The sequence below is a fragment of the Peromyscus eremicus genome, chromosome 5 (assembly GCF_949786415.1).
Source record: "Peromyscus eremicus chromosome 5, PerEre_H2_v1, whole genome shotgun sequence".
NCBI classification, from domain to species: Eukaryota; Metazoa; Chordata; class Mammalia; order Rodentia; family Cricetidae; genus Peromyscus; species Peromyscus eremicus.
Window position 1 is genome coordinate 101794114 of NC_081420.1, and position 18916 is coordinate 101813029.

The window sequence follows — 18916 nt, forward strand, 5'->3', positions numbered from 1 at the left end:
GTGGTGAATTCTTGGAAACAAACTGGTTTCCACCATTTCAAGCTTCACATAAGCGTTTCAGTCATGTGAAACTGTAAAGTAATATTTAAAATGAGTTTGGGCCATACTATGAGTTTCCTTTAAGGTTGTAGACAGTAGAATTTACATACCAAGCTGTCAAAACTTGGTGATTTCAGACACACACCATCAAAAGCCTTAGCAAGATCGTATTATTTCTAAATGGTTACATATGTAGTTTTACAAGAAGCCTGTAATCAAATTCGAAAGAGTGGCTTTTATTTTTTTAAAAAAATCTAATGGCACAGTTTTCTCCATATGCAGCATACAAAAACATAATTATATTCTCAAACTTTCAGAATCTTGATACTGGATTGGAACCGTATTTTAGACAAAGCTTCTTATCCATTCCATAATTTTAGGTTTTCTACGGTTTATTTCGTGTATGAATTCTCTGGTGTTTAGTAAGAGCTGTGCTCCTACTGAAGTTTTTCCCACATTCCTTACAAGCATAGGGTTTTTCTCCCGTATGAATTCTCTGATGATCATGCAGGTTGGTTTTCTTCCTAAAGGCACGCCCACATTCATTACATTCATAGGGTTTCTCTCCAGTATGAGTTCTTTCATGCTGAATAAGGGATGAACTTTGACTGAAGGCTTTTCCACAGTCAATACATTCATATGGTTTCTCTCCAGTGTGGGTTCTCTCATGTTGGGTAAGTGACGAGCGTCGACTGAAGGCTTCTCCACATTCATTACATTCATAGGGTTTTTCTCCAGTATGAATTCTATGATGCTCTATAAAACTTGTACTTCTTTTAAAAGCTTTTCCACATACATTACACAGATAGGGTTTTTCTCGAGGATGGGATAGAGACTGCTGACTAAAGGCCTGTTCAGAGTCATAGGAATTCTCTCCAGCATGGATCCTCTGATGGTCAGTGAAGTCTGTAATGTGACTGAAGTCTTCCCCACAGTCATTACAATGGTATGATTTCACTTCAGTAAGTGCACTTTGACCTTGAATAAGAGATGTGTCAGACTCGAAAGCCATGCTGAAGTTAGTAATTTGGTAGGGTTTGCCTCTTTTATGAATCCTCATATGCTTATAAAGGGATGGGCTCTGACCAAAAGCTCTCCCACATATGCTACATTCAAAAGGTTTCTCTCCAGTATGAGTCCTCTCATGTTGGACAAGGGAAGAACATCTACTGAAGGCTTTCCCACATTCCTTACATTGGAAGGGTTTCTCTCCGCTATGTGTGACCTCATGTTGAGTGAGGGATGTGCCGTGTCTGAATGCCCTGCCGCAGAGATTACATCGATAGGGCTTTTCCCCAGTGTGAATTCTCTGGTGTTGAACCAGAGAGGAGCTGCGCTGGAAGGCTTTCCCACAGAGACTGCACTGGTAGGGTTTCTCTCCTGTGTGTGCGTTTTCATGCTGACCTAGGGATGAGCTGTGCCTGAAGGCCTTTCCACACACATTACACTCAAAGGGCTTTTCCCCAGTGTGAATTCTCTGGTGTTCAGTAAGCTGTGTTTTCCAGAGGAAGCTTTTCCCACAATCAGTACATTCATGAGGTTTCCTTCCAGAATAAACTCCTTGGTCTGCACCATTGGGGTAAGCATCATCTTTATGAATTTTTTCATGTTTATTAAGTGATGATCTGTGAATAAATGCTTTCCTACATTTATCACATTTATAAGGCTTCTTTTTTGCAAGAATACTACTCCGAGTACCTAATTCTGAGTTATATTCCAAGTTATTGCCAAGTGTTTCACATTCACTGGGCCTTATACTTGAAGGAATGTCTAGTTGTGGAACCAGGTCTGTGCTCAATTTAGAGTCTTCATCAAATTTATTTTGCTCAAAATTTTTCCCTAGAGTGGTTATTTTTTTCTGGGAAGATGCCTCTGGCCCCAGATGTCTCCGCCAACTTTCCTGGTGCCTCTGGATACTGTCATCCCAGATATGTCCTAATGTGGCATGTGACAGAATATTTGTACTGTGAGATACTTCAGATTTGCCCTGCTGAAGACTTGATGACTTGGTGTCAGGCTTGGTCTTCCAGTCTAAAAGAAATATAAAGTGGAAAAGTTCCCAAATTCCTTCCAGTTCAAACAAAATGCTACAGAACAGAGGAGAAAAATGAGACAGAAATTATGCATGACTACTCTGGAATTGATCCTTTGGTCTGTGCAGAAGTCTTAAATGGCAGGAAAGAGAGAGAGGTGCCAGTGACTATTTCAGATCCAGAGTGTCCGTCACATCCAGAGAATGAGGAAAGCCCATGTAAGTGGGTAAGTTTAACAGGAAACAAAATAATAAAGGAGCCTAAGTGTGTGAGGTTCGGATACAAGCAAAATAGAAACATATTCTGTCTTGCAGGTTTCCATGTTTCCTGTCCACTTTATGGGATATAACAACAACAAAAAACCCTACTTTTCTAATACATCAATTTTATAATTACTTTAAAATTGATCTCATCATTTCTTTACAGTTACCTATTAGACAGCAAGCTTCTAAATACTGCAGAGAAAATCTTTGGCCAAGGATCTACTGAAAAGATTCTTTGACATACTTGGGGGCCACACACTACACTAAAAATGGAGAAAAAGTAAAGTTTCAGAAAGCAGTTATTTTGTCTTTACAACTCGGAGTCAGTAGTTCCAGTCTATCCAAGCTCTGATTCTGTAGCAATCATCTCTCTTTTGTGTGTGTGTTTTTTTAATGTGTGTGATGTATGTATGTATTTTTGAAATAACATTTACTGCCAGGTAAATCTTTAACCCCAGCACTTGGGAGGCAGAGGCAGGAGGATCTTTGTGAGTTTGAGGCCAGCCTTGTCTACATAGCAAGTTCCAATAAAATAAAATAAAGTTGCATTTATTCTCTCTCTCTCTCTCTCTCTCTCTCTCTCTCTCTCTCTCTCTCTCTCTCTCTCTCTCTGTGTGTGTGTGTGTATGTGTGTGTGTGTGTGTGTGTGTGTGTGTGTGTGCATCAGAGTACATGTGTAGTGGTCAGAGGAAAAGCTGAAGGAGTAAATTCTCTCCTGCCACTATGTGGGTCTCAGGGATCAAAGCCAAGCGATCAGACTCGGCAGCAAGTGTCTAACCTGCTGAGCTATCTCACTGGCCTCTTTAGTTTTTGAGACAGGGCTCTCATTGAGCCTGGAGCTCGCTGATTTAGCCAGACTGGCCAGCCAGTAAGTTCCAGGGATCCATCAGTTTCTCCATTCTCTCACCCCCAGCCAGTGCAGGGTTCCAGATGTCTGGCTTTTTCATGGCTTTGGGGATCTAAACTGAGGTCCTCATGTTTGAAAGCAGGCTTTTAACTAGCTGAGCCATCTCCCCAGCCCCCAATCACCTCTTTCTCTCTTTAAATTTTTTAAAAAACCTTTTAAAAGATTTATTTATTTTATGTGTATGAGTGTTCTATCTGCATGTATGTGCACTGTGTGTGCCCGGTGCCTACTGAGGTCACAAGAGGACAACAGATCCCCTACAGCTGGAGTTACAGACATTTATGAACCACCATGTAGGTGCTGGGACTGAACCTGGGTCCTCTGCAAGAGCAAGTGCTCTAACTGCTGAGCCATCTCCCCAATCACTTCTTTTGACCAAGGAGTTATTTCAATCAACAGATGTATTCCTAAGTCTGTTTTTTTTTTTTTTTTTTTTTTTTTTAACCACAGAATACTAATACTAGATAACACATTAATTTTTAGAGACTATGGGTTGGAAGGGTGTATGTACTTATCAAAACCAACAGGACTGAGCTGGGCAGCGGTGGTGCAGGCCTTTAATCCCAGCACTCAGGAGACAGAGCCAGGCGGATCTCTGTGAGTTCAAGGCCAGCCTGGTCTACAGAGCGAGATCCAGGACAGGCACCAAAACTACTCATAGAAATACTGTCTCGAAAAACAAGAAACAAGAAACAAAAACAAAAAAGAAAGAAAGAAAGAAAGAAAGAAAGAAAGAAAGAAAGAAAGAAAGAAAGAAAGAAAGAAAGAATAAAACCAACAGGACTGTACATATAAGTGTACATTTTAGTGTATACAACATTTACTTAAAAAAACAAAAACTGAACCAGGCGTGGTGGTGTGCACCTTTAATTCAGGAGGCAGAGGCAGGAGAATCTCTGTGAGTTTGAAGCCAGCCTGGTCTACAAAGTGAGTTCTAGGACAGCCAGAGCTATTACATAGAGACACCCTGTCCTGAAAAACCAAAAACCAAACCAAACCAAACCAAACCACAACAACAACAACAAAAAACCTCAAAACAAACAAACAAAAAACTATAGGGCTGTCAATAGAACAAGCTAGTAGAATGCTTGTCCAGCACACACAAGGTTCTGGCTTTTATCCCCATGACCAAATAAACAGGGTGTGATGGTGCATACCTGCATTCCCAAAACTCAGGCGGTAGAGGCCGAAGGATCAGAAGTTCAAGTCAAGGAAGAAACAACTGGGGCTGGAAAGGTGGCTCAGGAGTTAAGGTTACTTGTTATTCAATCACGAGTACATGAGTTTGGATCCCATCACTCACATAATAAGCATCAGGAACCCCATATAAAACCTGTAATCTGAGTTCCAAGGGATGTAATGCCTTCAGTCCTACACACACCTATACACACTCACTCACACACACACACACAATAGATTTTATAAACCCCAAACAACCAAAAAAAAAATCAAACATTTCCCCCCAAAACCCAACCTAAAACAAACAACAACAAAACTATAAAAACTGGTTCAGCATGTAAGAGCACTAGCTGCTCTTCAAGAGGATCTAGGTTTGATTTCCAGCACCAACTTGGAGGGTCACAACTATTAATTCCAGTCCCAAGGGATCCTATGCCCTCTTCTGTCTCTGTGGGCTGCATACACATGGTGGACAGATATACAAGTAAGCAAAATACCCATATATAGAAACAAGTGAGCAGGGCTTGAGAGATAGATCAGTGTTTAAGAGCATATATTGATCTTGCAGAGGACCCAAGTTCAGTTCCCAGCACCCACATTGGGTAGCTAACAAATGACTACAACTCTAACTCCAGAGGATCCAGTACCCTCTTCTAGCCTTTGATGGACACTGTACATGTGTACATATACTTCCTACTCTTGCATACAGATAAAGAAAATAATCTCTTTGAAAAAAACAGAATAAACATGTCCTGAGATTTTTGTTTTGTTTTTTGAGACATGTCCTAAGATTTAAAGAATAATTAATAGGTTAGTTAATTTAAAAAATTGAACTCTGGGCTCAGGATATAGTTCAGTGATACAGCACTTTTTTAAAAAGAACTTGTGCAAAGCCCTGGATTTTATTCTCAATATTTCAAAGGCAAGAAAATAAAAATTAAAAATTAAAAAGAAAAGAAATTGAACTCTAGTTAATGATATGCATACTTATGTTTCCAACTTCCTTAAAAATGCATCAAAAAGGTAATTCTTACATGGATAGATGAAGAGATATGTGATAAAGCAAGTATCACGCTATTAACAAATGTGATTGTCTTGGTGGCAGCTTTATGATAATTACTGTACAGTTTTTCTATTTTTCCATATCTTTAAATTTTTTATAATAAAATGTTGGGAGAAGAAACACAAAGAAGTCCAATTCCCAAATTTCTATGCTTGCAACAAGAATCAATCCTAAACTCACAATGGCAGCCATACATAATGATACACACTTATAATCTCAGCACTTAGGAGCCAGAGGGTGGTGAATTTGAGGCCTGGGCTGCACAACAGGACACTTGCTCACAAACAAAAAACAAGAAGCAAAACTCCAAGGGCAGAGAATTCTCTGTATTCTTTTTAGAATTCTTCTCAGTGGGACATTTAATAAGGGTTTAGATTTTGTTTTTTTATTAGTAAAGACCTAGAACAGATCTTTTTCCAAATAGTGTGCACCAAGTATAGATTTACTAAGGAGTGGACGGTTACAGAACACAGTGCACTACAGTTAGACAGAAGTTCCATCACAAGATGAGCTCCCTCTGTGAGTTAAAAATGAAAAAATACTCTCTGGCTTCTGAACACCTTGCTTTTTCAAAACTCTAACATGCTTCTTCCTTCATTTGTCTGTCTGTTTGTTTTTTCAAAACAGGGTTTCTCAAACTGCCCTGGCTGTCCTGGAACTCGATTTGTAGACCAGGCTGGCTGGTAGATCCTCCTACCTCTGCCTCCCGAGTGCTGACATTAAAGGCATGCGCCACCACTGTCTGGTTAATATGCTTTTTAAATAATGAAGGCAATGTTGAGTCCTATGGAATGCATGCTTAGAACAGTGATGTGAGGCTAGGACCAAGATTCATCTTACATTAACCTGTTTTTTGGTTTTGCTTTATTTTGAGACAGGATCTCACTATGTAGCCATGACTGGCCTGGAACTCACAGAGATCCACCTACCTCTGCTTTCTGGATGCTGGCATTAAAGGGATGTGGTAGGGCTGACTTCTCTCTTAAGAGACAGTATAAAGCTGAGTGTTAAGTGCCTGTAATTGCAGCACTTCAGTATCTTTTCCCCAAAGACTTACCACCAGCAGGAATACATGACGGGAGAAGAGAGACATGCAGAACGTCACTCAGAAATGGCTTCAGCTTCCTCTGCAGGTTGGACAGCTCCCATGCCTGTTAGAAGCTGTGCTACTGTCTACACTGATTTCCATGAGCAGAATTTTTACTCATTTACCTGGACAGAAAGGTCTTTGGATTTCTCTCTCTGATATCCATGGCTCCTCTCCTTGCTCCAATTTGAAGATCACCTCTGGCTTGGTCACTTGACACCCTGCTCATGGGTAAATACACAAGATTTGGGTGTTTGAGCAAGAAGACAAAGAGCCTTCCTATAAGTCAGTACTAGTCTTTGATCCTCAGGAACTCTGAAGAGAAGAAAAGGCACAGCATAAGGAGTCATGCTAGCAAACTCCCCCTTTTCTAGGTCTTTAAAATGATCTTTCAGGCTCAAACTCCTGGAAAGCTGGCTCCCCAAAGCACAGGCACCAAGCCCTGGACTTCCTCTCAGTTACCTAGGCTGCGTGCACCAAACCTTAGCAACTGAAGAAGGAAAATTTGGCAACATGTGAGACAGCGGGGGACATTGTCCCTCCTTACCAAGAGAAACCAGGTGGCTGTAGTTCTCCAGCATCACATCCCTGTATAAGATCCTCTGCGCAGGGTCCACGTGGTACCATTCTTCCTGGGTGAAGTCCACAGCCACATCTTTGAATGTCACTGACTCCTGTGGGATCATAATCCCGCTCAAGTAGGAATCAACTCCATGAATGCTCCTCTCAAAGTCTGGGAACTGACCTTGGGATCATGTGTTTGCTGCTCAAAGGGGAAATGTTTGGTTTTATAGGCTGATTTTAAAGCATCTAGTCTATCTAACAGGAAAGTCAAAGGGGAAATTGATCCCACAATCCTGCATATACTATTCTGTCTGTTTTTTCCTCTCCCACCTGGGCTAGGACTGCAGGCCTACACTCCCATGGGCTAGGGCTGCAGGCCTACACTCCCATGGGTTGGGTTGCAGGCCTACACTCCCATGGGCTAGGACTGCACGCCTACACTCCCATGGGCTAGGACTGCAGGCCTACACTCCCATGGGCTAGGACTGCAGGCCTACACTCCCATGGGCTAGGACTGCAGGCCTACGCTACCATGCTCAGCTCACAACTTGCATTTGCATTCATCTGTCTTGCTGCTGCTTTCCTTCCAAACCAAACCCTTTACAGTTGCTCATTCCTCACTGCTTTCTTTCCTTGCTTTGTTACAAATTCAAACATGGAGATACAGGAGTGAAAAAAAAAAATGACAGCCTTCACCCTCCTAGTCCTCTTTATCCCCCAATGCAATCATTCTCAACAGTTGGTGTGTATACTTAGAAGTCTCCTGTCCATGTTTTACACATATACTACAGGTATGCTTTATGAAACATCACACATATTGCTCTACAAATTGCTTTAATTTACTAACTTTTAAAAAATATGTGTTTATTTATGTGTGTGCATCTGAGGGTATGTATGTAGGAGCCCATGGAAGTCAGGAGAGGGCATCAAAGCCCCTGGAACTGTGTTACAGGCAGTTGTGAGCAGCCTTGTGGGTTTTGGAAACTGAACCTGGGTCTTCTGCAAGAGCAGGAAGTGCTCTTAACTGATGAACCGTTTCTCCAGGCCCTACTCATTTACTAATTTTGAGACAATCTCGTGTATCCCAGGCTGATCTCAAACGCACTATGTGGTCAAGGTTGAACCACCAACTCTTCTGTTTCTACTTCCCAAAAGTAGGACTACAGGCATGCACCACTACATCTGGTTTCTGTGGTGCTGGAATGGAAGCTAGGGCTTGGTGCATGCTAGGTAAGCATTCTACCAACTGCCTGAAACCAACAGCATCCCACTGTACTATAAATTCAAGCACCCTCCCCCAAATGCTACTCTGCAGGCCAAATCTACACCCAATCTTGCTGGTCCTTGAGGACATCAAGCTTGTATAATAACCATAAGATAGATGATAGACTTCAAAGCCTCAGTATTATAACGAGGCTGAATACCTCATTAGTAATTTAAAGATACTGATTATAAATAGAAGTGACAATATTCTGGATATACTGGGTTAAATCATAGGCATGACTAAGATTAAATTTCACCTTAATTTTACATCATGGCTAAATGACAACATGTTTCTTTTGGATGATTCTAAGAGACATGTACATCCTTGTGCTCACAGATAAGCACTAGGGGAACCAGGAATGTTAAATACTCAGGGCTGATGCTGGGCAGTGGTGACACATGCCTTTAATTCCTGCACTAGGGAGGCAGAGGCAGGTGGATCTCTGAGTTTGAGGCCAGCCTGGTCTACAGAATGAGTTCCAGGACAGCCAGGGCTACACAGAGAAACCCTTTCTCCAAAAACAAAACACCAAAAACCAAAAACATGCAGGGCTGTCTCTTCCAAAGGAGAGATGTATAACTTTTGTTCCACCCAAAAGGCTGAGAGCAGATGTGGTCCACAGCTTGGTGAATGGATCCTCCCCCAGAACTTTATCAGAGCTTGTTTCTCTCAGTCAATCTAAAGCTTGCTATCTCCCCCAGACACATCCTGAACCTGTTTCCTCAGTTAATCTAAGGACCTATCTTTATGGAAGATGTCACTTGTACTTTACAACAAGTTTTGATGTAGTCATGTCTTCAGCTTTGTTATGTACACAGGTTTGAGTTAATTATCACCAAGAAATTTTTTCACCAATTTGTGCTGTGCTTACATATGCCTAAAATAAGCTACTCAGGGTCAGACTCTTGAAGTTTGAACCAACACCAACTACTGTGTTAGTATTCTGACCTGCCCCTTAGAGACCTGCCCAGCACCCTGATGTAAGTCCCCTTTAAAAAAGAAAACTCCCCCTTCCCCCCCATTCCCATGAGGCGTGCAACCTTACCCCCTCTCTCTCCCCTTCTCTCACTCCCTCTTTCCTCATCTTTCTATCTTTCTCTTATAATAAACTCATTTCCATGTGGATGCAGTGCCAGGGGGTGGTGGTGGTGGTGGTGGTGAGTGACTGTACATGTGCCGAAGCCCACCCCGAATCTACCCAGCATGTTTCCCTCACCCACGGGGCACCTTGGCCCGGCCAGCCAGGGCCCCTGCGCGCAGCATCATTACATACTGAGTTGCACTGAATCGATCTGCCTTTTTCTGCCTCTTCTGCATCAACAATCTGCTGGCCAGCTGCCGTGTTTGCAAAGACACAGACAGATGATGATTTTCTACATTATCTAGATCTCTACTTCCTACTGTTCTCTCTAGGTTACTGAATCACCTTCTCTCAGACTTTGCCTCCTGTCACATGCCTCCTGTTTCTGTCACATGGACTCCTTACCTTTTAACTTGACTCTCTTGTGTCTCTGCTTTGTACATCCTTACCATAATGCACTGCCTGCCCCCAGCTCTACAGAAAAGACTCCTAGCCATCATTCTAGAACTTGCTCAATGTTCCTTCCCAAGTTCATTATCCACAGGTCTTCCCAGACCATGTTCAGTTTATGATGTGATGCTAACCCAGGGTTTCATGCATGCATTCTACCAACTGAGCTATATTTTTTGACCCTATAAACTGATTTTATAATGTCTTTATAAAAAGACATTATTAGAATTTTTTAAAGATTTATTTATTATGTACACAGTGTTCTGTCTGCATGTCCGCCTGCATGCCCGAAGAGGGTACCAGATCTCATTATAGATGATTGTGAGCCACCATGTGGTGGTTGGGAATCGAACCCAGGTCCTCTGGAAGAGCAGCCAGTGCTCTTAACCTCTGAGCCATCTCTCCAGCCCCCATTATTAGCATTTTTAATCTAGATTTAACTTGATTATATGATACATATAGCAACTACAATTTATAGTTTACTGTTAATTTTAAAATTACTTTATTTGGCTGGGCGGTGGTGGTGAACACCTTTAATCCCAGCACCTGGGAGGCAGAGGCAGGTGGAGCTCTGTGAGTTTGAGACCAGCCTGGTCTACAGAGCTAGTTCTAGGACAACCAAAGCTACACAAAGAAACCCTGTCTCAAAAACAAACAAACAAACAAACAAAACCTGAGAGGATGACAGGGTTGCATCCGTCATAGAGAGGGGACAGCAGGCTTTTGGACAAACTATTCTAAGAACCCACCAGAGGATGTGCTGCCCCTCCGCCCCTAGACCCAGACAATTAGGAGCTGCACAAAAACAAGTTCCAGACATTTCCTGCCACAACCTAAAGGATATGATAGAACATAACTGGCATACTAAACAAAGCACCAGATATGTCCTGTGGGGTGTTTTCTGCTGTTATAGATTGTATACCACAGCTGTCAGAGGGAATGACTTTCCTGCAGATAAAAACGGGATGTCTAACTATCAGTGGAAATGGGTCTGCTGGAAAAAAATAGATACAATAAAATAGATTGCTAGAGGAGATGGCAATTTCCTTGCAGCTGCAACTCTCCAATCAGTTCAAACCAAGCATCTCTAACCTCAAGTAAGCACCAATCCTGAGCTTGTGACTATAGAGCTGGAATTCCCCCAGATCCCTACTCTAACCGTTGTAGAAACCCTGCTTGATTGATACCCAGGGTCTCCCTGCTCAGCTGCTGCGTCAGATGGACGGAGAGACCCGGGTTAACTCGTAACAGTAAAAAGACTCTTTGCTCTTGCATCAGACTGGGTCTCTCGGTGGTCTTTGGGGACTCTGGCTACAACAAAAACAGCCAAACAAAAAATTTATTCTATTATGTGTCTGTGTGGGGGTATATGAAGAACTTTTTTCCTAACAAAGACAGCTCAATAAAGGCCCATATTATATTCCCCCAAACCTTCCCCTTTGCAACAATTATCCAATCTTGTCAGACTATGAAATCAAATTTCAATTAATGGGATGAGTTGCAGTCGGCACCTACGTAAGGAATGAGACAGAAGCCATCTTGGCAAGTTGTGCTTGTTAGCTTTGTTTGGGATTGAGAGCATCATTTTTGGAAAATACACCGCCTTGCCAAGCTTCTTTCATCTTGTGTGATCCTTTGTTCCTCAGTTCCTTGAGCTGCGATTTTTCTGTCCCCCTCCCCTCTATTTCTAATAGTATGGTCACATGAATGCAGGTACCCAAGCCAGAGACATCCCACCCCCTTGGAATGAGATTACAGGGTGGTTGTGAGCTCGCTGGCATGGGTGTTGGGAACTGATCTGTTCTCTGCAACAGCAATATGTGCTTTTACAGTATGTGCTCATAACTGGTGAGCCATCTTTCCAGCCTATCTTTATTTTCCCCGGAGGTGCTGGGAACTGAACCTAGGACCTCACATATGCTAGGCAAGTGACCTCAGCTATATACCTAGTTCCTACCCTTAATTCTAAAAAGAGTGCAAATCAGTCTGGTTTTTGTTTGTTTGTTTTTGTTTTTCAAGACAGGGTTTCTCTATATAAGAGCACTGGCTGTCCTGGAACTCGATTTGTAGACCAGGCTGGCCTTGAACTCACAGAGATCTGCCTGCCTCTGCCTCCCGAGTGCTGGGATTAAGGGCCTGAGGCATCATGCCCAGCACAAATCAACCTCTTATTAATTAACCTGAAGCTTGGAATACTAAGGGTGGGCACTATGATACATCTGTTAAAGAAAAAAAGAAAGACGAGCAATGGGGGCAAGAAAAACTCGGAGCTGGTCGGTCCAGGTTTGGCTGTGATGGCAGTCTCAAGACTCAGCACATCCAACCCTCACCGGCCTCTTCCTCTGACCAGGGCTTGTCTGCCCCCCTACTGTCTCTTTTATGGCCAGAGGATGGGAAACAGGGACGTCTGGCCTCACTTTCTACCTACTCTCTTCATTCCTCACTTAAGAGTTCAAAGAACCCGCACAGCAATAAAGGCTCAGTGTCCACAATCCCAATACAGTCAATTCCTCACAAGCTCGCACTTCCCTGGTCCCCTCTAGTTAACCAAACAGCTCCATCGTTTCAGGAATCCCGCTCCAGTCAGGTCTGGGCACTCTGAGAGGTGTTTTCCCTAGACTACGAGACTCCAAGCCATCAAAACTAAGAATTTCCAGAACAATAACTGTCCCGTACACGCCCCCGGGGTCTCGCAGGGTGGGATGCTCCGGGCGGTGGGGAGGGCTCGGCTCACCTGGGGCGTGGCCGTCGGAGGCCTCGGGGCCATTCCTGCCTCAGGGTGTGCTGGCTACGGTCCCGGGCTGAGGAGAGAGGACAGGATCCACTCACCGGCTACCCCGCGGCCCCACCCCTCCAGCCCAAACGGCGGGGAGGAGCCCGCCTCCGCCTGCTGCTCCCCCAAGGCCAAATGAAAGGCCCCGCCGCCTCCGGCCAGTGCCTCCGGCCACGCCCAGTCCGCCCGCAGGATGACGGGCGAGGCCGGGAGGACAGCCTCCTACCCACGGCACCCGGAATCACCGCCTCCGGGGCTTCGGGATCCGCGACCTCGCGTCCGCCCCTCTAGCGCCCGCTGCAGTCTCTGTCCTCGGCCGTGCTGTCCTGCGTTAAGGGCCAGCTTCGCAAGCCGGCCTCCGCCCCAACAGGGCTGGACAATGGCCACAGCGGCGGGCGCAGAACCTCAAGTGCGCCTGCGCACACGGAGCCTCGCGCCCTCCCAGGAACTACAATTCCTGGTTTATCCTTGCGCGCTCTCCCTGCAGAGGGGCTGTGCTCCCTAGTGGGCGCTGTACTAAGAGCACAAGAAAGCGGGCAGTGTAGGTTCAGAGTGTTCGTTCTGAGTGAGTGAGTGAGTGTGTGTGTGTGTGTGTGTGTGTGTGTGTGTGTAAGTGTTCGTTCTGAGTGTGTGTGTGTGTGTGTGTGTGTGTGTGTGTGTTGACTCTTCTGGAGCTGCTAGAATTTTGCCTCATCCGTCTTTCGTGTGTGTGTGTGTGTGTGTGTGTGTGTGTGTGTGTGTGTGTGTGTGTGTGTGTTGACTCTTCTGGAGCTGCTAGAATTTTGCCTCATCCGTCTTTCGTGTGTGTGTGTGTGTGTGTGTGTGTGTGTGTGTGTGTTGACTCTTCTGGAGCTGCTAGAATTTTGCCTCATCCGTCTTTCGTGTGTGTGTGTGTGTGTGTGTGTGTGTGTGTGTGTGTTGACTCTTCTGGAGCTGCTAGAATTTTGCCTCATCCGTCTTTCTCCCAGATCATCCCACTTCTTTTTTTTCTTTCTTGTTTGTTTTGTTTTTGGAGACGGGGTTTACCTGTGCAGCCCTGGCTGTCCTGGAACTCACTCTGTAGACCAAGCTGTCCTGGAACTCACAGAGATCCGCCTGCCTTTGCCTTCGGAGTGCTAGGATTAAAGGTGTCTACCACCACTTCCGGCCCGCACTTCTTTTTTTCAAAGATCTTGATTGAGGTATAATTTATAGACCATAACATCATAAAGATGAACTCCTTATTGTAAGGCATACACCTATAATCAATCCTCTAGCACCCAAGTGGCTGGAGGATCCAGAGTTCAAGGGCATCCTCAACTGTGGTTCAAGGCCAGCCTGAGCTACAACAGATTCAGTCTTAAAAGGCCAAAAATAAATAAATAACACATGAATGAAGTGTACAATTCAACAAATTTTAGTACATGTAGAGAATTACACAACCATCAATCTAGTCTCCTATTTGAACATTTTTATCAGCCACAAAAGAAAAACTATGCACATTAATAACCATTCCCTAGTACTACCCCCACTACCTCTCAATCCTGGGTAACCTCTGACCTGTGTTACTTCTGTAACCATTCTGCCTCTTCTGAAGGCCTCTCCACCAACCCAAATTAAACCGAATCAGACCGAATTAATCACTGGGGTAAAGTGCTCCCAGGTGATTCCCAGCCCCTCAGAGCAGAGACAGGGACAAGAGACCTGAAGAACCACTGTCTGTTTTCGGGGATGCAGCTTATATCCCCTGTGGGAGTGGTCTTGCGCCTCTCTGGGAGAGGAGCTGTGTTTGGCGGGCTTTGAAGGAGCAGGTTTAGGGAAAAGAGATAAGGGAGGGAAGTTGAGGTGGATCTTCCACCAGAACATTCCAGACTCTTTGAATACAGGGATGCCAGGGTGCCAGCGGTTGAGGTGGAACTCCCACTCAAACACTGATATTTCCTATGAATGGGATTAGGCAACATGGAGTTTTATGATTGGCTTCTTTCAATTATCAAAGTGGTTTTGAGTTCATTCACATTATAGAACTTATCCATATTTCATTCTTATTTTATGCTTAATGGGAGATTTGACTGAGCATACCCTATTCATTCATCAGTTGGTGGCATTTGAGTTGTTTACATTGTGGGATTTTATGTTTTTATCTTAAAAGCAACATTACTGTGTGTGTGTGTACATACTTTTATGGGGTGCTGTTTCATTGCTCTTGGGTAGATACTGAGAAGTAGAATTATGGATATTTGGTAGTACAATATTTAACATTTCAAGAAACTGAATTTATTTTCTAAAGTGTCTGTATCATATTACATTTTTTTAAACTAACAGAATATAGATTTCAACATTCTTACCCACATCTGTTGCTATCTATCTTTTTTATTATAGCATTATGTGGATTTTGCAGGTGTGTGTGGGGGTGGAGAAAGTATAAACAACAACAAACCCCTTTGAAACTATGCAAATATTTTCCACACCAAACAACAGTAGCAGATATATAGCCACAAAGCAGAAGTTCAATAAATCCTAGATGATTCCTAAAATAGAACTTTCAGTAGAAGTACAGACACAGGGCCAAGAAGGCTCAGCTTGTCCCCGAGCACTGGCAGCAATGAAGTCCACAGATAAGAGCATATCTGAGGGCCAGAGCACCTGCCTGGGGACCCCAGCACAAGGGGAGGATTCAGAAGAGACATGGAGAGACCGAAGAGTGAAAATGTGCACCATTCTCTGGCACCCAAGGGCAAAACAAGAATAAAATGAGGTGGGGTGGAAGCACACCACACCAATAATCATCCCTGCACTTGGGAAGTGGAGGCAGGAGGATCAGAAGTTCAAGGCTATCCTCTGCTGCACAGTGAGTTGAGACCAGCTAGAGTTAGTTACTGGAGACTCTGTCTCAAAACCAACCAAAGAAAGGACCGAAACACTCACCAAAACAAAGAACTAAAACAATGCAAAAGATTTATTTTTCCCATGATGGCTCATGCTTTTCATCCCAGCACTGGGAGTGTGTGTGTGTGTGTGTGTGTGTGTGTGTGTGTGTGTGTGTGTGTGCAGAGACAGGACAATCTCTGTGAGAGTGTATGTGTGTGTGTATGCACGCATGTGTGTTGGGGAGCGGGAAGCTGGACAAACCTTGGGAGCTGGTTGTCTCTTCCACTTTCCATTGTAGGCAGAGTTTTCCGTTGGACCACCAGTCTGCTCTGTCCCACCAGCTGGTTCCCAAATAACCACACAAAGACTTAGTATTAATTATAAATGCTTCGTCAATAGCTCAGGCTTACTACTAACTAGCTCTTACAACTTTAATTAACCCATATACCTACCTATGTTTTACCACGTGGCTCGGTACCTTATCTCAGTACCACATGTTCATCTTCTGCTTCCTCTGTGTCTCCTGGAGACTCCTGTGACTCCACCCTTCCTCTTCCCAGCATCCTCTCTCCTGGAAAATCCTGCCTAGCTATAGGCCAGTCAGCTTTTTATTAGCCCATGAGAGTAATAGCTATTCGTAGTGTACGAAAAGATCTTTCCACAGCATCCCGCCATTTGAATTCAGGTCTTCAGGCTTTCACTGCAAGCGCTTTTACCCACTGAGCCATCTTTCTGGCTCTGTGAAGCTATTTCTACTCATTGTTTACAAGATTGAAAAAAAAAAACCACTTCAATTTGTCCATTTTAAAGACTCTTGTTGGCTGGGTGTACTGGCATGCACCTTTAATCCCAGCACTTGGGAGGCAGAGGCAGGTGGGTCTCTGTGAGTTCAAAGTCAGCCTTGTCTACAGAGTGAGTTCCAGGACAGGCAGGGCTACAAAGAGAGACTCTGTCTCAAAATCAAACAAACAAAACAAAACAGAAAAAGAAACAAACAAAACAGAGACCATTGCTTATAGAGCCTGAAGTTGCAGCCGGAGAGGCAATAACTAGACCTTCAGTGGTGGAAAGGCCGTGTTCACAGCCGGGAAGCAATGGAAACACACGCTCAGGAATTTACTGCCTCTCCCTCCCAGTTACCTCAGCGGTCCTGCACAAGGTCTGGGTAATTCATCCCCGCCAGCGGTTGCTGTTCCAGGGAAGGTCCCACACAGGTCCAGCGACCTAGGGTAAGCTTGTGAGCAGGGACTCAAGGTCCCAGGCCTTAAGACACATTCCATGCTCTCCGCTCACTGTCCAGGGATGGGTCGACAGAGCCGAGACCCTAGGATGCTACTAGCCACAGGCTTCTCCCAGGGCAAGTGTGGTTCTGCCCTGGCCCCCCGGGGATAGGAATCGAATCAGTGGTTATTGTCTGGAGGCAAGCTAAAGAATTAAGGAGTCGCCGGAGGAGAGCACGTGTCCTCAGCAAGTTCAGAACTGCACACTCACAGCACTACCAGACTTCTAGCCAATCAAAACCTCTCAGGGCTGTCTCTTTGCCAATGGCCTCCGCATCTGCTTCAGATTCCTGAGTTTTGAGGGAGAAAAAAACCGAACGTGCTAGGGATACGGAGGAAAGGCCCCAGGTATCCGAGTAGTGCTCCCTCTCGCCCCCATGTGGTGCCCTGGTAGACAAGAGGCTACCCCTTTCTGCATCAGAGGAGGATGCTGGACTCAGTGTGATCTTGTCGCAGCTAGGGGGAGCCAAAGAAAGCAGTTAATAATGCTAGATGCCTTCCTCCGCACCCGCTGTAAGATAACACCCAGGACCATTAGATCCTCAATTGCACACTGGGTCAGCAGTGGGTTCAGCTTTCTGGTTGAGATCCCCTGTATAACACAAGAGCATCCAAGAAAACTGGTGAGAGGCGGTGATGGGACCTAGTGAATGTACCTCGACATGTACTTTGAAGAGGGAATCCCAGTTCCTGCTTGTTTTCCTGCACACAGCAAGACACCAAGTCATGAGAGCCCCGCTGAGGCGCTGCTTGGGGTCTGAATAACGTCAGTTTCCCTCATCTAAGGCCTAATTGAGGACATCTCATTGAGAGTCCACTCTGGGTTGCTCCAGGTGAAGCAAGTTCCCCGCTCCTTCACCCTCTCCCCCGTGGTTTAAACTAGCTTGAACTCAGTATATAACTCAGGGTGTCCTCAAACTCTGGCGATACTCCTGCTTTTGCCTTGAGAGCGATGGGATGACAGGAGAGACACACACCGGACTCCAGTTAAGACCAAGGGTTTAGCGTTCTTCAGACCGCTGGCCTCGATCGCCATCTGCTGGTCACCATGACACACACCTTACTGTTCTAAAGTTTCAGGCAAGCATACTTTGACAAGTTACATTATCTTAACTTGAATTTAAGAACCTATGAAAATACACTGGGGTTATAGCTCGGTGATAGAGCCCTTGCCTCACACGCATTATGCCCTAGGTTCAATCCCTGGTGTGTGTGTGTATGGGGAGTTAAGATGGATAGATATTCTATCTGCATTGTATGTGTTAAAAAATAGTTTCACACATGAAATATGAACCAATGGCTGAGGGGTCACCAACTGGATCAGGCCCTCTGAGTGGGTGAGACAGTTGATTGGCCTGATCTGTTTGGGAGGCATCCAGGCAGTGGCACCGGGTCCTGTGCTCACTGCATGAGTCGGCTGTTTGAAACCTGGGGCCTATGCAGGGTCCCTTGGCTCGGCATGGGAGGAGGGGACTGGACCTACCTGGACTGAGTCCACCAGGTTGATCTCAGTCTGTGGGGAAGGCTTTGCCCTGGAGGAGATTGGAATGGGGGGCGGGCTGGGGGGAAGGTGAGGGGGGGGGAGGGGGGAGAACAAGGGAATCTGTGGCTGATATGTAGAACTGAATTGTATTGCAAAATAAAAATTAAAAAAAAAAAGAACCTACAAAAAAAATAGTTTCAGAGACTATAAGAGAATATAAGAAGCTTACCAAACTACCAAATGCCACATCTGGAATCCAAATGATTTACCTCCCAGTGCTGGATACTTTCCCATGTGACAAATGAGTCCCTGGCCTGCCTACCTGCCTAGGTTTAGCACATTTTCCCCAGGGAAGACTCTCATGTCCCTCTGCACATCACCCACCAATTTTCTGAGAAGAGCTGGGCTGGTGCTGAGATCGGTCTGCTTACTGACACAATGCAGGGCGCCACAATGATGTTAGGCTGTCAATACATTCCTTATTCTCAATAGATTCCAGGATCAAGTTTTTATTAATTAACATACATTTTTGAGACCCAGTCTCTGAAAAACGGGAAATTAATGGGGCTATATTCAGTAGTTGAATGTTTGTCTACTGAA

General features: G+C 44.7%; 1 protein-coding gene across 2 annotated transcripts; it reads right to left on the bottom strand.

Annotated features, from left to right (window-relative positions):
- Positions 1–254: 254 nt before the first annotated feature.
- On the bottom strand, positions 255–13104 carry Zfp90 (ZFP90 zinc finger protein). 2 transcript variants are annotated; one of them, XM_059264070.1, is made up of 5 exons: positions 12949–13104; positions 12665–12731; positions 7119–7245; positions 6697–6792; positions 255–2070 (listed from the first exon to the last, which is right to left on the bottom strand). In XM_059264070.1, exons 2-5 carry the CDS (start codon positions 12695–12697, stop codon positions 425–427), a joined length of 1902 nt encoding a protein of 633 aa, XP_059120053.1. In that variant the 5' UTR covers positions 12698–12731; positions 12949–13104; the 3' UTR covers positions 255–424. The 2 variants fall into 2 exon arrangements, with proteins under 2 accessions (XP_059120053.1, XP_059120052.1); XM_059264069.1 differs by having other exon boundaries at positions 12930–13104.
- Between the last annotated feature and the right edge of the window lie 5812 nt (positions 13105–18916).

What these genes read in the sequence shown, in the direction of transcription:
- Zfp90 (XM_059264070.1), bottom strand. Translation starts at nt 12,697, where the DNA reads ATGGCCCCGAGGCCTCCGACGGCCACGCCCCAG. An exon ending in CAGCCACCTGGTTTCTCTTG is followed by an intron (nt 6,793 to 7,118) that starts GTAAGGAGGGAC and finishes ACCCATGAGCAG; the next exon opens with GGTGTCAAGTGACCAAGCCA. An exon ending in CCAAAGACCTTTCTGTCCAG is followed by an intron (nt 2,071 to 6,696) that starts GTAAATGAGTAA and finishes TATTTCTTTTAG; the next exon opens with ACTGGAAGACCAAGCCTGAC.